Here is a 15741-nt window from a genome sequence, read left to right as displayed (position 1 = left end):
ATCTAGTTTTTCAAGGTGTTTAAAAGAGCAAATTATTAAAAAAGCGAAGAAAAACAATTTGGACAATAAAATAAGATAACTAGAGAGAAAAATAGAGATAAATACAAGAAAAAACTTCAGAAAAGCCAAGAAACAAATTTGAAACAGACACCGTAATCATCAAAAAGGCGCACGACTTAAATCGTTTTAGCGGGTCCCGCCTCGACTTCAGAATAATTCGTATGTCCCTTTGAAGAGACACGGTAACAAATGTTCTCGTGATCGAAAACAAAAATCGATTTATTATTTGAAAATTTTTTTCTAAACATATAATTTGAAAAGTTTAAAAGTTTTCTAAATAATTCTTGTGCTGTTTCAGTAGTTCATGACATGTAACATTTTTCTCAAAACGTTATTTTCGTAATGTAGGGTAGGTTCAGAAAATTGTGCACCCTTTCAAATTACTTATGCAAGCAAATCCGTATGCATTATTACATCGACCGATTACTTGTCAGTTGCACTCGTCTTGATAGAGATTGTTTGATTATGAGAGATAACAGACAAACTTAGAAACTGGAGAACTCGGAGTGTAAAATCTTGTTGCGAACTTTGATGATCAATTCCCAGATTAAAATATTGAACGCTCAAGAACGCATAAACGCTCAAGAAATCTGATTTAAAAATTGAATAATATTAATAATTTATGGATAACATCTAACTACAACAGTTTTCGAATCAGCAACATAATTAAATAATTTCCGCATTGCCAGAAGAAACATGCAAATTACAGCAGTGCCACATACAAATGAAGTTCCAATTATACACATTCTGTAATTATTGAGATAAACTTTCAAGAACAGTCCTGATTAGATTTACTTCAGAATGATTTCTAGCTTTTGCTGAGTTTTGCCATCTGATAGTAGATCATGACGAAATCGATCCCACCAATCAAAATTTTGATTTGAATTTGAAAATCCTAAATAAAACTAACTTGAAAAAAATAAGTTTCGAAATCTGTACCTTTTTCCATAGCAACTGCCACCGAGTACAGTAATCCAATAGTAGATGAATGACGGAAACAAAAGTTGAAAAGGCTCATACAACTTCGAATCAGAAATCCGAAAAATAAAATCTGCCAGCGGTGGTGCAATCAACAAAAACACTGTTATCGAATCTCCCGGACACAATCCGAATCATATGCGGGAGTGTCAAAAAGTGAATAGACAGAGAGAAATGAATTGAGAAACTATTTGAAATGTTCGATTCGATACGAACAAATACATCGAGAGGGATGGATAGATCTCAACACAAACAAAAGTTAACACCGGATCGGTTACATGGCACAAGGAACAAGATTTTAGGAACTGGAAGTGACAAGTTGATCGTTGATTATTTGTGTGCTAATCTTGATTTCTTGATTTTTTTGGTCAAGGAATCGAGAAATATAATTATTCAAAATCCAGTTCGAGAAACGGTTTTTTTCCGTTATATTAAAAATGTTAAAGTTTGAAAACTCAAAAAAAGGGAATTGTTTCTCCCATCCCTGGTGCTAACAGTAGGAACAGGACGATCTTTCGATCTATTGAGTACGCTTTATTTGACAAATACTTAACGAGTGGGAGCATATACTATCACATATTTACCCTCTTACAATACAAGTTGGCAATATATCACATTTTTGGGGCAATAATATAAATTAAGAAATAAATAGTAGAAACTTGAAAAGATACAAAAATAATTAGATTTTTACATTTTTCATTTGGGTAACAACTCCCGATAAAAGATCCCTGTGACGTGAGCGAACTTCGGTTTGACGGCGAGCAAGAGCTGCTTTGAAATGGAGCATTAATGGTGGGAAGTCGATTCTGCATGGTGGGACTTTTGGAGCATACGGAGAGTTACTGAAACTTGATATTATTTTTTTGAAAGTTCTAGAAAAATATAATTACTCAATAGACACTAGTGCCGGAACTGCCTGAAGACGTTTATGTAGGGTGACGAATGCTTCAGATTGTGGGAGAAGCATCAAAAGAGCTGATAAAACTGTGCATAGTGGAGGGCGATGAATTGACGAAAGAAGGTCCATACGAACATCTGAAACCGAAGACTTTTAAAAAATCAACAATAGATTCGGTATTTACACTTCAACAAGGTCAAAATGTGAATTTTGTTCACATCAAAAAAAGAACTTACAAGCGAGAACAGGACTCTCGACAAGGTTCACAAGTTTGTCAATCTCCAGTAGTACATCAACTGTGATATCAACTTGAGAAAGAAGAAGTGCAATATCAGCCGCTTGTTGATAATGTTGTGACAGTAGACACAGTCCCAAAAGAGCAATCGGACGATTTGACCAAACACGGAAAATGCATTCGAATAATGATCGGGAAGATTCGTTGGAGAGAGCACGCAGTTCATCTCTCAAAATGAAAAGTTCGGTGGCAGTGAGTAGAACGCCATGAAGAGTTGATACCATTTCCTGTGCAAAGTTATGTTTCGATTCACGTTCCAAGAGAACACAAATCACACGATAAATATGAGCAGGTTCAAGAAGAAGACACAATTGTCTGATGATGAGTACACCTCTTTCGCGAAGTAATGTTGGCTCAGTGCGAAACATTTCCAACAGGCTCAGCACAAACTTTATGAGGAATGGCGATATGTGGGAAACTTGTTTCAGTTCGGTTTCATTTAATCCAAATGTTGACACGTCTACCTGATCCGGAGCAGATTCTGATTGACAGATGTTAGAAATGAGGAAAAGATCCAGAAGAAGTACTTCATCCGATGTATCAGAAAGCGTGTTGAGAAGAACAGGGAATATTTGATGCATATGAACGAAGAGTTGACCGGGCATTGAACTATGCAGGTGTCGAATCCAATTTAATACGGTGACTCTAGTCTCCACGACGTCGTACTTGATATATTTCAGCAATACCTCGATCGTTTTGTCGAGGATGTCCTGCTCCAACTTGGCTTCACCAACCAATGCCATCAGCAATCGATTTACAGCATCCGCTTTCAATTCTGTTTCCACAATTGACGGAAGAATTCCCACGAGACATGTAGACAGCATCACTAGGAGATCAGTTTTGTAGAGTTTCACAAATTCCTCGAGCCAGATTAACGAGAGTTTCCTTGCGAGAAATGGTTCATTTTCATGAGTATGCACAACGAGCACATTGATCATTTGAATTCTATCTTCCAAACTGAGAGATTCCGGTTTAGATCTGATAGCAGTCAAAAAGTTCCCAAGAACAGTTTCACAGAGATCTCGAACTGCTGGAGCTTGTTCTCCGAGCATTTTGAATAATCCATCAGAAATCTCTGAAATATAATTGCAAAAAGAGAAGAATGGTGCCGAGTCGATAGTATTTAGCCATTCAAGAATAAATCTTCTGTTTGAAGATGTTTGAGTGTAAATTCTATCTCGAATCAAGGACATTAGAATTGCAATGTCAAATTCTTGCTCCGACAAGACAATTTCTGTGATAAGTCTGTTCAATAGTTCAGCTCCTCCTCTCACGTTTTGATCAGAATCTGCCGTGACCCTCCAAAGTACATCAAAAATGTCTTCAAAATGTGCTAAAACTGATGTCTTGCAAATTTTCGCAATATTGTAGAGTGATTCGCAAGCATAGTATCGAATTTGAAGATCAGCATCGTGAAAACATGGAATAATAGGTTCAACCAATTTTGCAGTGTATGGCGGTGCATTCTGTAAAATAATATTGTTTTAGCATTACATAACACTCGTGCTTACCTTGTTTCCAAGAGCAATAGAAGCTGCAGCCATTCCAATAAGTCCTCCTTTTCTTTGATTCGAATTTCCAGAATTAATCAGCTCTCCGAGGACGGACAGGCATTTGTCCAGTTGTGAGAGTTGATTATTATTGAATAAATCACGGACTAGTCTAAAAAGTTAAACTATTTGAATAATAACAAACAAATAGCCTACTTTTCAACGTCAAGTGCAGCCGCTTTTCGCCTTTCATATGATTTATCGGTAATCGAACGGATAATTCCAGCTGATATTGGTCCATATTGCCCATCTGACATTCTGAAAAGTTGAAATACATAACAAAATTGAGGAGTTGATTGAATTTGAGAAAACAAAACCTCGTTTTAAAACGAGGATTTTTTTTCCAAAATCTGTCTTTTTTTTGTCAAAAATGCAATAATGCAGTCTGCTCTATTGACACGTATGAGAGATTAGAGAGTGGAGAGAACTCTCCAAGTCAGAGACCGATATTCAAAACAATTTTTTCCAATTTTTCTCGTTTTTTTCTCTTCCTGTTTTATGAAATCTTCCTCACTTATTATCGAAAAAAGCTTCAGAAAATTTCCGAAACAATAAATGTAACGGCTAACATTGATAACTTGGCTTTCGAGCTTATCAAGCGCTTGAAAAGCCAACAAGACAAGAATCGCAAAGGAAATGCGGATGAAAAGGTATGAAATTTCGCAATTTTTCGTATTAGTGATTTTATGTGATTTCAGAACTTTCTGAAGAGACGAGTAATATGTGGAGCTCACGAAACACTAAAGTTTGCACAGTCTGGAAGAGTAAAGCTCATCTTCTACGCGAAAAATATGGACGAGAATAATTTAAGAGGTATTTATTCTTTATTTTTCGTGGCAATAAACATATTTAATAATTCAGCTGCTTCGAATTTCCATTCTCTACAAATTGTCTGTCCTCTCGCAGGAATACCGATGATCGAGGTGTTAACGAGAAAGGAATTGTCTCGAATTATGAACAAATTTCCATACGTTGCTGTTGTCGGAGTTATCGATTTCAGTGGATTTGAGGTTTTGAAAGTTTCCAGAAAAAATTAATTTATACAAAAATTTTTAGAGAGAAACCGAGGACATCGTGAAGAACTGGAAAATACACGATTCATGCAAGCTGTTTCACATCGATCAATCTTCCCTCTTGCCGTGAATCAACCATCTTGTAAAATAAAGTATTTGACTACTTTTCAGTTTTTAAAGTCTATTTTTTATATTCCTCACAAGTTTGGTTTCAATTCCAATTTAACCATATCTTTTCAATAGTTTTACATAAATACCTTCACCGAGAACGTGTCAGATCGCTGTAATTGGATGTTTCGCAGCGTGTCTAGAAGCGCCATTTCCACTAGCCGTTGCGTCTTTTTATCAGGTTTTGTCGTTTGTGCCGTGCTGTTTTTCCCAGATCACCCATATTCCCCTTTGTGTATTATTATTATTCAGTTTACTAAGCTAATATTTTCCGTGTTTTTTTTTTACTAAACTTTATTGACTACAGTTTCATCCTGCTAAATGAGTAACCTAATTTTAAATTTCAGAAGCGTTTTCAAATCGGTTATTGAAATTTCACACGATTTTGACCTGCTTGCTTAACTGATTTAAAACAATTTTTCACAAAAAAATGAAACGAAAGCGACAAACTCGCTAAAAAAATAATTTCATTGAAAATTTCGAGGGAAAGCGAGCCGCGAGACCCATACGAATAATTCCGTGCGCCTTCAAGAAGGTATGTCAAAATTTTGTGAAATCACAGTAACTTATTCAAATTTTTAATAAACAGCTCAAAAATGTTCCCACCTGCACGAATAATTCCATGTCCTTCTCACTCTCAAATAAGCCTAATCAATCAAAGAATATTCTGAATGCATTGTTTCCCCTTTTCCAGGCCTCTTCTCACGAGTTATTGTAACTTCTGCCGTCTCTACACAGACTGTCCACCCCTTCTCGTCAAATTCCACATTTTCTTCTTCACCAAAAACTTTTCTAGCTTCAATAATAGGTTCGTTGAAACTATTTTGTGTTTTGTGTGTCGTTGCTTTCTTTTAATGTTTTCATACTAATCGCGGACATTGACAATCAGAGCGCTACGTTTCGAAAGATCCTCACTTCTTTATTCTTTATCTAAAATTCATGAAAAAAACCACAGAAAACTTCAGGGTCATCACTTTCTTCCCGTCTTCTCTGTTCACTTGGTGGACCGCCATCCGACGAAGAAGATTCGACAAGAATGTCTGCAGTCTCCAACGGAAATCCTTCGATTGTGTCGCCACGTGGCGAGCATAAAGGAACATTAATCTTCCTTCATGGACTCGGTGATCAAGGGCATGGTTGGGCAGATGCTTTCAAGACAGAAGCCAAACACGATAATATCAAGTTTATCTGTCCACACAGGTACTTTTGAATGCAGAATTATTAATTATAGCAGAAAAGTACATTTATAATAGAATTAAACAAAAGTATCGAAAAACTAAGAGAAAATTAACAAAAAAAATTTTTTAATAAAATTTCGGTTATATATTGATGAGATAAAACATAATTTTCTTCTTAAAAGAGGAAAAATATAGAAAATTTCAAGCTATTTTTCAAATCGATCTTTTTAAATATCGGTAAAAACAAAAAATCGAAAAACCGACACCCTCCATTATCCACTGAAACAGATTCACTTTTTTCAGCTCTGAACGTCCAGTAACCCTCAATATGGGAATGCGAATGCCAGCTTGGTTCGACTTATTTGGCCTCGATCCAAATGCTCAGGAAGATGAGCAAGGAATTAATCGAGCTACCCAATATGTTCATCAATTGATTGATGCGGAAGTTGCAGCTGGAATTCCAGCTTCTCGAATTGCTGTCGGTGGATTTTCAATGGGTGGAGCTCTCGCTATTTACGCTGGTCTCACATATCCACAGAAACTTGGAGGAATTGTTGGACTCAGTTCATTCTTTTTGCAGAGAACCAAATTCCCAGGGGTGATTATTCAAATTATTTAAAAAAAAATTTTTTTTGATTTTTATAGAGCTTCACTGCGAACAATGCTACACCAATCTTCCTCGGACATGGAACAGACGACTTTTTGGTTCCTCTTCAATTCGGACAAATGTCCGAGCAGTATATTAAAAAATTCAATCCGAAAGTTGAGCTTCACACCTACAGGGGAATGCAGCATTCGAGCTGTGGAGAGGTATTTTATTTTTAAAAAACGATTTTCGGAACATGAGTGTCGGTTTTCCTTTTTTAAAAATCGAAAACGATATTTTTTTTTTAATATAAAAAAAAGGAAAAAAATTGTCGACTTTAGATTCCTCGAATTCTGGAAAAAAAACGTTTTAAAATAATTTCCAGATTTCGAATTTTCGAAAAAGTTATAAAAATGAAAATGCCCTGAAATTTAAATAAAAAACTTTTTTTTTTCAAAAATCGAGAAATCTAATTTTTCACTGTTTTTTAATCAAAAAATCATAAATTGAGAAACTGGGAAACATGTTAGAAAAATTGTACGGAAAAAACGAGGAAGCCATTGATTTTTCAAAATTATGTAAAATTTTTTGTGAAAAAGAAAAATATTAAAAAGGATTAAAACAAAAAAATAAAATATAACATTTCTTCTATTCCCAAAAAATCTACATATTTTTGATATATCTATAAATAGTTTCCTCGTCTTTTTCCGTATTTTTCTAAAATTTTTCCAAGTTTTAAATTTTCGAATTTTCGACGTCCTCGTTTCGGGTAAAGAATTACAAAGAATTAAACAAAATGAAAACTTCAAACTATTAGATCAAACTACACATCATATTATGCATAATCAAAATTATATTAATCATATTAATGTATTTTCAGGAGATGCGTGATGTGAAGACCTTCTTGAGCGCCCACATTGCCCACTAAATATTCAATTCATTCCAAAAACGATTTTTTTAAAGTTTTTTTCACCAGACACACTTTATTTCTCTCAATTTTCAACAGACACGATAGTTCTGTCCAACCTCCATTCGATTTGTGTAGTCCTTTTCCGGCATTCGTACTTCAAGCTCATACAACGTGTCGTCTGTTTCATTTCGATGAGCCATCATAAACGCACGTCTGTAAATGTGTTCATTATTTCATGTCATAAATTATTTGCAATATATACCGTTCGTTTCTTTGTTGAACCGATCGTTTGATATACTCCAAATCTTCTGGAGTCAATTGATGACGAACATTTGGTCCTGAATGGATTCCAATTCTTATTTCTATTATTAATTTATTATCTCACCATTGATAACTGGCTTTTCATTCTGATCTTTCTTTCTCTTCTTTTCATCAGTATTATCAACTTTTCTTGCCGGTTTTGCTTTTTCTGGTGATTTTTGTTTTTCTCCAATTGTGGGCATTGGGTAGTAAGTAGATGTGGCGAACTGTTTTTGTTGGTAAGTAGGTGCAATAGCTGTATGAGGATCTGATCCCATTCTTTCAATAGGAATTTCAGATGCTTGTCTGAAATATTCAAATAATTATTTTGTTAGTTCGGATGTTTCGATAAGATATTATTCAGATGCAAAATTTTTATTCTGCCCGAAAACTACGGTACTGTACTATAATTTTCTCGCGAAAATCACAAAATATTGCATCCAAATAACATCCAATACGCCTTCAAATTTATGAAAAATTACGGTAGCTTATGAGTAGGTTTTGGCACATGTACATTCGTGTGAACGACTGTGGTTGTTTCATGCTTTTTGACTTCTTGCTTGACTTCTGAAATAAAAAAAAACTTTCATAAGATGCTTTGTTCATTCAACAAAAGCCGTTTACCTTGCTTCTTGATACTTTTCTCTGGAACGTGTGCACTAGTCTTCTGATGAGTTGGCTCCACAGTATCGTTGAGCAAAGTTTTCGAGTAATGCTTCACATTTAGTTCTTCTGATTCAACACTTGTCGATTGACTTGTTGGCTGACTGAATCATAGAATAATTGATAATCTGAATATATTAAAAAGTTAACTCACGTTTCGTCGAAATGTGCAACTCGATTGTGATGAATCGATCGTTCCAATGGATGCTCTTTCTTCAGTATCGCTGATTTGGACTTTGAGTTTTTGTTTTTACTATGACTACAGCCCATTCTTGAATCTTTCTCTCTTATTGCACACGATACGATTTCCTGGTATTTTGTCGGCGGAAGAATATATGAGTAAAATCAGAAATGAATCTTTTTTTATCTAAAGTTTTTTATTCGAAGAAAGAATCTTCGCGAAACATGTTTCTGTCACAGTTTATCTGAACTACAAATCTTAGGTTCACGAACTTACTTACTTGCTTCGTTAATTAAAAAAAAATTATATTCTTTTGCTTTCGTTTGCATGCAATTTCCAAAACTATAACTCCTATTTTCAGATGTCAAGTGCAAAGAAAAAACCAAGTCTCGTGACATGCCCCCAGTGTAATGCTGTTGTTCTTACCAAAGATTCTTTAAGACATCAAGACTTCTGTGGAAAGCCCGTCGTAGAATCTGAAATTGCGTGCGCTCAAAACGGAACGCTACGTGGATTTAATGTGGCAGTGGACAAAGCAGAAGGTTTTTTACCCCCAGACGCTGTTGGATGGGAAAAGGTTCGATTTTTACAAAAAACAACTTTAAAAAATCCGAATATAGCTGTAAAAATTTACATATGTAAGTTTTTCTAAAATTCTAAAAATCACTCTTCAGTTTTTTGAATTTTTTGCTGCAAAAATGAAAAAAAATCGCATATATTCTTTGACCCACTTCATTTTTTCTAGGAACACTCAATTCTAATCAATCAACAAACAATGGAAAGTCTAGGTCTACTTGCTCGGCAACCAGTTCGAATTATTCATTCTTCTGATTCTTTTATTGGAATAGTATGGCCTTGCAAAGAAGTTGCACTTCTCAAAGTATCCATAATATCTTCTAGAATTGCACGGGAACGAATGATCACATTGGAGTCTTGTGGAAGAGTTGAAAAACTCAAAAGTCTGAGTGTCACAGTCAAGACATCCTTGACTTTAAATCCGGCTCTCAGTGGATTCTTAGAAGCATATCTCAGTCACTCGTATCTGCAATACAATTCCAGTGTTGATCTGAAATATTTGGGTCAAAATGTTACAGTAACCCCAGAAGAACCAATCGAGAGCAAGATGAGCGCCATGGGAATAGATGACGACAAGAAAAGAAATTCGAAAGTAGTATCTACAGCTGTTGGCTACAAAATTCAAATTTTGAATGCTTCTGCAGAAGGATCGACTTCAGATGTTCTTCAAACTCTTCCAACTGACTTATCAAATATTGGTGGATGTTTCACCGCCAAACAAGTTCTCGAAGATTATGTTATCAGTCCAGTTCGTCAAAAAGAGTCACCGTGTTCAGTTTTGATCTGGGGACTTCCTGGAAGTGGAAAGACACTTCTTTTGAAAGAAGTTGCGTTAGTTCTTTCTGGATCAACAACCTACATTGGTAGCTGTGAAGAATTGATGGAATTGAATGGAGTAACAACTGGAAACATTGTAATTGTAGATGTTAATGAACTAGAAAAAGAAAATACGAAAGCAAATCGAGCATTGAGCTTTTTGTTGGGCGACGAAAAGGTAAGAACAATGATTTTTTATATTATTGTAGGGACACAGAAAAATGCCCATTTTGAAATCGTGTGCGCTGTACGGACAATTTAAATGTGTTTTTCTGAGTCCCTATAATAGATAGATTTCCTTTTTCTAACTTTACAATTCAATATTTTACAGAAATGCGTGATTCTTTGTGTTCGATCTTCCGAAACTCTTGACATTGGATTCCGTGTGAGATTCCCGATTGAAGCAGAAATCACTGTTCCAACACAAGACGAGAGACTCGACATTCTTTCGAAAATTGGCAACATCTACAATTTCCCATTGGAACTTCATCTTGATGTTGCTCGGCACACTCATGGATTCACTGGCGGAGATTTATGCTCATTACTGAAAGCGGCGAAATTTGCAAGAGGAAGAACACATTTGGAACGAGTAAATGACGCAAGAAAACGAATCAGACCAACTGGAATTCGTCAATTTATTCTAGAAGTACCTAATGTTTCTTGGAATGATATTGGAGGAAATGAAGAATTAAAGTTAGAAATTCAACAAGCTGTTATTTGGCCTCAAAAACATCCAGAAGCTTTTGAAAGATTTGGAATTGATCCACCAGCTGGAATTCTTCTTTACGGACCACCCGGATGTAGTAAAACTTTAATAGCACGTGCACTGGCTAGTGAAGCAAAAATGAATTTCCTCGCTGTCAAGGGACCGGAGCTTTTCAGTAAATGGGTTGGAGACTCTGAAAAAGCAATTCGAGATTTATTTTCAAGAGCAAGACAAGTTGCTCCAACTATTGTATTCTTTGATGAAATCGATGCAGTTGGTTCTTCAAGAGGTTCGGAAAAAAGTTCTGGAGTTTCGGATCGAGTTTTGGCACAATTGCTCACTGAGTTAGATGGTTTGGAAAAGTCAAGTAGAGTTATATTATTGGCGGCAACTAATCGGCCTGATCAATTGGATAGTGCACTTTTAAGACCTGGTAAGTAGGTTGTCTGTTTAAAAAATATATTTTTTTAACACAAAACTATGAAAAATTGATGTAAATACTGCACGACTGAAAATTTGAAAGTACAGTACTCCTGGTTGTATCTAATAGAAAATTGTCGTGTTGAAACCTACTACTGTAGTTTTGGGGAAAAAATGCCCGTTCGAGTAATAATATTTTTTTTTGTATTTCAGGTCGCCTGGATCGTGCTATTTATGTCGGATTACCATGTGAAGTGACACGAAGAGCCATTCTCGAAATGCGAACTAAAAAAATGAAATTCGATGATACAGTTAGAACAATTGATAAACTAGTGGAAAAAACATCAGGATATTCCGGTGCAGAACTTGTTGCTGTCTGTAGAACTGCTGCAATGTTTGCAATGCGTGAAAGCATTGATGCTACAATCGTGCAATGGACGCATTTTGAACAAGGTAATTAATATTATTAAATTATTCATTAACTAAATATTTTCAGCTCTTGCCGCAGTTGTTTCCCGAACTGAAGCGTATCTTCTTGAAATTTATGACGATTTTAAAGCAGGTCGAGCTTCGAACGCATGAAAATAACTGTTTACCTGATTGTTATTGTTAAATTGATTTGTTCTTGAATTTTGAATTTCTTTGATTGTTGAAAAATGAAACAAATTTTATTTTTGAACAAATTGTGATTCGAAGTTTAGAGCTGCACAAGAATGGAATTCAATTTGATAGGAGAAATTAGCAAAACGTTTTGATTCGTTGGATGAAAGCATATTACAGATAAAGTTTTTGAGAAAAAAAACGACAACAAATTTAAAAGTGAGCAGTAATTAAAGATAAAGTTTGGGATGAAGGGATTTTTTGGGTACACTAGAAAAATGGAATTATGCTTAAACAAGAAAAATTTAAAGTCCCGTCGGAGCAGATGAACTTGTGTGTGGAATTTGGGTAACAGACGAGAAATACAGTACTCTCCGCATTTTCATGAACATCATTAATCCCAATAGGCTGAGTGATGATCATAAATTGCGTTAGAATACAAAATATTTTGTTACACGTACAAAACACGCGAATTGGGTAGGGGAAAGTTAGTAGACATATAATATTTGGAATATGGAAAGTTATGATTGAGGTGAAGCTTACGCGGTTAAATTAACCGGGGGAGATGAGATAAGTTTGAAAATTGGATTCAATCTCAATAGATTAGAAATTAAAATAAACTTGGGAGGTAAACTTTAATAAAATAACTCGAAAAAGACAAATATCACCTCGATATATTTAAATTGTCCACATTGTTTCTCCAATTTCAATCACCTTTCGTTAAAAACGATGAGAACTTTTAGATTCTAGAATTTACAGAAAACGATAAGAGATTGATTATGTTGTACTAGGAAGATGTGCCATTCGAAATCGTCCGACTATTGGTACTCGTTGCGTTAGTAATTGGTGCAGTAACACGAATCGCAGAAGCCTCCATATCGATGAAACTTCGGAGACGTTCCAGATATGCTGCATGAAGCTCCACGTCATTGTGACCAGCTCCTATAAATTTGAGATTTTATTTACAAGAATTCCAATTTTAAATACAATTTTTCCGATTTCATTTCGAATCAGAAAACTACAAAAAGCTTATATCGTACCTGGAACCCAGAGTGGTTCTACTGACGTCGGGCATCTTTCGTAAATAGATACACCATGTGAGAAATCAATAACTTCGTCGTCTGTTCCATGAATCACCAGTGTTGGGCATTTGACACGTGGCACTTTCTCAATCGATGGAAACGCGTCACAACACCATGTTGTCGTTGTTCCGGGAAAAGCGACACGCATTCCGGACATCAGAGGAGAATGTAATACGAGTGCCGCCAAATCCTCGCGGCTTGCCAAATCGACACTTGGCACGGTGCCTATTGATTGCCCATAAAGAATAATTTTCTCTTTTGGAACCCCGAACTCTGATTTTAGCAACTCAAAAGCGGCGGTTATGTCTGCGTAAAGGTTCTTCTCTGACGGTTTTCCCGTTGAACATCCATATCCGGAATAATCATAACTGAATACATTACAATTCAGATGGAATCCAAGACCATACAAAAATGATGTCATCTGTCCAAGATCAACAGCGTTTCCATGTGAGAAGAGCAATGTGAAATGAGAATTTGGAAGTGGTCGAATCATTGTACAGGCTACACGATTACGCCTCCGAGTTCTCGTTATTCTCATTTCGACACAATTCGCCATATCGACTTCCTGATGAGGCCATGCTGCTCGTCCTTCGATTAAAACCAACTTGTTGTCTTCAGTAATAGTATAACTGGGCTCTGGAGGCATGAATGCCAATTTCGAAACAATGGATGATGGGAATGGAGGACAGCAGAATAAGCAGCAGAGATCTCTGAAAAATTGAAAAATTATTTTAAAAAATTTATAAACACTTAAATTTATGGGAAAAACACCCACTAAAACTCACTTGAAAGAAACACTATTTGGTCCGCCAGCCCGTGGTGGTGGTGATCCAGGTGTACTCGACATTGATGAACCCGATGGTGCTCCTGACGACATCTGAGTGGCACTGCAGGCCAATCTGAAATCAGAGAAATCGGTGGCAGTCACGTGGAAATGTGGAAGAGGAGGGAGTCGTGGGAAAATGAAGAAAGTAAAAGAAAAATAGAAGCGGGTAGAGTATATAGCTGAAGACGGCAGAAATGTATTGGTATCAACGAACGAAATATTGAAAATTAAAAAAATAATGGGTAAAAATTGAGAAATAATAAAGACCTAGATAGCTTAAAGGAGAGTTTCAAAAAATATGGATTTCGTTTTAGAATACACGGAATATTCTAATATATATATAATACCACAAAAGAAAAAATTTAAAAAATCGAAAATTTCAACATTTTCAAACAACACCAACGGAAATTAGCGAGAGTTTCCCATTTTCCGAATTCCACCTTCAAGTAGTTCAGTTTTAAAATTAAATTTTCAAAAATCAAACCAGAGCTGAATTAAGAAAAATAATTTTTCAACAATTTTGAAACGCTTTTGGTAATCAAGTATCACTAAATATCTTACAAGGCGTTGCCCAAACTATCAAATTAAGTGCTTGTTCAAAGAGAAAGAGAGTAGGAAACAAAGAATTCGTTTGTATTTGGTTATTGAGAGAAAAAAAGATGATGAAGAAGAAGAAGACGTACTGCATTTGACCTTATCTCATATGAAATGAGAATGAGAGCTCGATGCTTAATTTCGTAGATGCACATAGACACACATAAAAACGTGTATTTCTTGCTTTGCTCTTCGGAATGGTAGTGCATGGGACTGGAGGGAAATTGGATGCTGGAATGCTTCATCCGTCACTCACGATCCCGTTTGCCTATTTTCAATTTATTTTTTTGTGTTTAACAAAAACTAAAAATGAAATTAGAAGAGAACTGGGAGCATAGTGGCCGAGCCCATAACCATGGTGAATCAGCGATGAATGTTTTGTTTAAGAGAGAACATAGAGGAAGGAAAGACGCCGAGTGCGGCCACCTTATTACATATTTGTAAGAGTATTATCATTGTTCCGAAAAAAAGGAAGCCGAAAAGTGCGCGAGTTCGGACGATGATATTATGTATGCTTTTGCTAAAGAGAATAAAATTTGGAATAATAATAAATGAAGGCAATGAGAATTTTAAAGAAGAATAAAAGTTAAAGAAATAATTAGCTTCGTTATCTAAATTTCAATGCAAATTATAATGAGAAATATTAAATTTTTTGTGAATCTGATCTATTTTAGTAATGAAGACCACAACAGCCTCAAAATTGGATTCCCTAGGGCGCTCTCGAGAAAAAGGAAAGTACAGAAAATCTTAGGCTACTAAACCAAATTGGCTTCTGTTTTCTTTTCAGAAAAAAAAAGAAAAATGGAGTCAGTCGACAAACCCCTTAAGTGCATTGTACTGAATAGATAAGACACGTAGAAGGTGAGAGTAGCTAAATCATTCATGAGGAAGACATTCGGGAAGAAGCTTTCTGGAAAATACGAAACAATTTCCAAAAATAGTCGACCATTTTTTAATTTTCTCCATATACTGACGCAAAACTGGTGATAAGAAGATTGAACCGTTTCCGCTTTTAATGATACTGCAAAAACCACCATGATAGTGAAGAAGCGGCGTTGTCACTTTGTTTTGTTTTACAAACGTTGGTTTCACCGTCTTCAGAAACAATACAAGCATACGCTTTTTTTTTCAAAAAAAAAGAAAGAAAATAAACAACAAACTGAATCAACGGTAAATATGGTTTACGATGTTAAATGTTTTTAAATCAAAATTAACAAATTTGGATTGAGAAAACTGGAGGAAGAAGTAAAATAGATTGAAAACTGCAAATTCCTATTATTAAATTCACGGAACTGGAATAAATACCGCATTTAATATTCAATACGACCTCAGAAAACCTCA

The 15741-nt window shown here is 35.5% G+C and overlaps 7 protein-coding genes across 10 annotated transcripts; 3 read left to right on the top strand and 4 right to left on the bottom strand.

Moving 5' to 3' along the window:
• Positions 1–662: 662 nt before the first annotated feature.
• Positions 663–1494, bottom strand: K04G2.12 (CASP-like protein). The gene is made up of 3 exons (NM_001136309.3): positions 1000–1494; positions 856–955; positions 663–807 (listed from the first exon to the last, which is right to left on the bottom strand). The coding sequence occupies exons 1-3, from the start codon at positions 1076–1078 to the stop codon at positions 681–683; spliced, it is 306 nt and encodes a 101-aa protein (NP_001129781.1). The 5' UTR covers positions 1079–1494; the 3' UTR covers positions 663–680.
• A 57-nt stretch (positions 1495–1551) lies between these two features.
• vacl-14 (Protein VAC14 homolog) lies at positions 1552–4039 on the bottom strand. Its single transcript, NM_059814.6, has 5 exons — positions 3938–4039; positions 3743–3893; positions 2173–3697; positions 1929–2073; positions 1552–1880 (listed from the first exon to the last, which is right to left on the bottom strand). The coding sequence occupies exons 1-5, from the start codon at positions 4036–4038 to the stop codon at positions 1718–1720; spliced, it is 2085 nt and encodes a 694-aa protein (NP_492215.1). The 5' UTR covers position 4039; the 3' UTR covers positions 1552–1717.
• A 272-nt stretch (positions 4040–4311) lies between these two features.
• scbp-2 (Ribosomal protein eL8/eL30/eS12/Gadd45 domain-containing protein) lies at positions 4312–4959 on the top strand (the record flags this gene model as incomplete). Its single annotated transcript, NM_001383434.1, has 4 exons — positions 4312–4431; positions 4480–4594; positions 4643–4791; positions 4838–4959. Coding segments are annotated over 4 exons (462 nt in total), but the record flags the coding sequence as incomplete, so codon positions are not given.
• A 126-nt stretch (positions 4960–5085) lies between these two features.
• Positions 5086–7893, top strand: ath-1 (palmitoyl-protein hydrolase; the record flags this gene model as incomplete). 4 transcript variants are annotated; one of them, NM_001306367.3, is made up of 6 exons in its annotated part: positions 5086–5143; positions 5657–5770; positions 5928–6162; positions 6444–6738; positions 6786–6950; positions 7607–7654. In NM_001306367.3, the coding sequence occupies 6 exons, from the start codon at positions 5086–5088 to the stop codon at positions 7652–7654; spliced, it is 915 nt and encodes a 304-aa protein (NP_001293296.1). The 4 variants fall into 4 exon arrangements, 2 of the variants coding, with proteins under 2 accessions (NP_001293296.1, NP_001379150.1); NR_131388.1 differs by lacking the exon at positions 5086–5143 and adding an exon at positions 5310–5497; NR_131389.1 differs by lacking the exon at positions 5086–5143.
• Positions 7693–9040, bottom strand: K04G2.4 (SHSP domain-containing protein). The gene is made up of 6 exons (NM_059811.5): positions 8754–9040; positions 8561–8703; positions 8419–8503; positions 8022–8242; positions 7899–7974; positions 7693–7849 (listed from the first exon to the last, which is right to left on the bottom strand). Exons 1-6 carry the CDS (start codon positions 8867–8869, stop codon positions 7726–7728), a joined length of 765 nt encoding a protein of 254 aa, NP_492212.1. The 5' UTR covers positions 8870–9040; the 3' UTR covers positions 7693–7725.
• A 101-nt stretch (positions 9041–9141) lies between these two features.
• On the top strand, positions 9142–11975 carry cdc-48.3 (ATPase family protein 2 homolog; the record flags this gene model as incomplete). The annotated part of the gene is made up of 5 exons (NM_059810.8): positions 9142–9357; positions 9526–10350; positions 10504–11311; positions 11512–11751; positions 11795–11975. The coding sequence occupies 5 exons, from the start codon at positions 9142–9144 to the stop codon at positions 11878–11880; spliced, it is 2175 nt and encodes a 724-aa protein (NP_492211.1). The 3' UTR covers positions 11881–11975.
• aho-3 (Alpha/beta hydrolase domain-containing protein aho-3) lies at positions 11958–13879 on the bottom strand. Its single transcript, NM_059809.8, has 3 exons — positions 13766–13879; positions 12939–13690; positions 11958–12840 (listed from the first exon to the last, which is right to left on the bottom strand). Exons 1-3 carry the CDS (start codon positions 13855–13857, stop codon positions 12686–12688), a joined length of 999 nt encoding a protein of 332 aa, NP_492210.2. The 5' UTR covers positions 13858–13879; the 3' UTR covers positions 11958–12685.
• Positions 13880–15741: the final 1862 nt, after the last annotated feature.

The sequence above is a fragment of the Caenorhabditis elegans genome, chromosome I (assembly GCF_000002985.6).
Source record: "Caenorhabditis elegans chromosome I".
NCBI lineage: Eukaryota > Metazoa > Nematoda > Chromadorea > Rhabditida > Rhabditidae > Caenorhabditis > Caenorhabditis elegans.
Note: the sequence above shows the minus strand (reverse complement) of the source record. Positions and strands in the feature narration are given on the sequence as shown.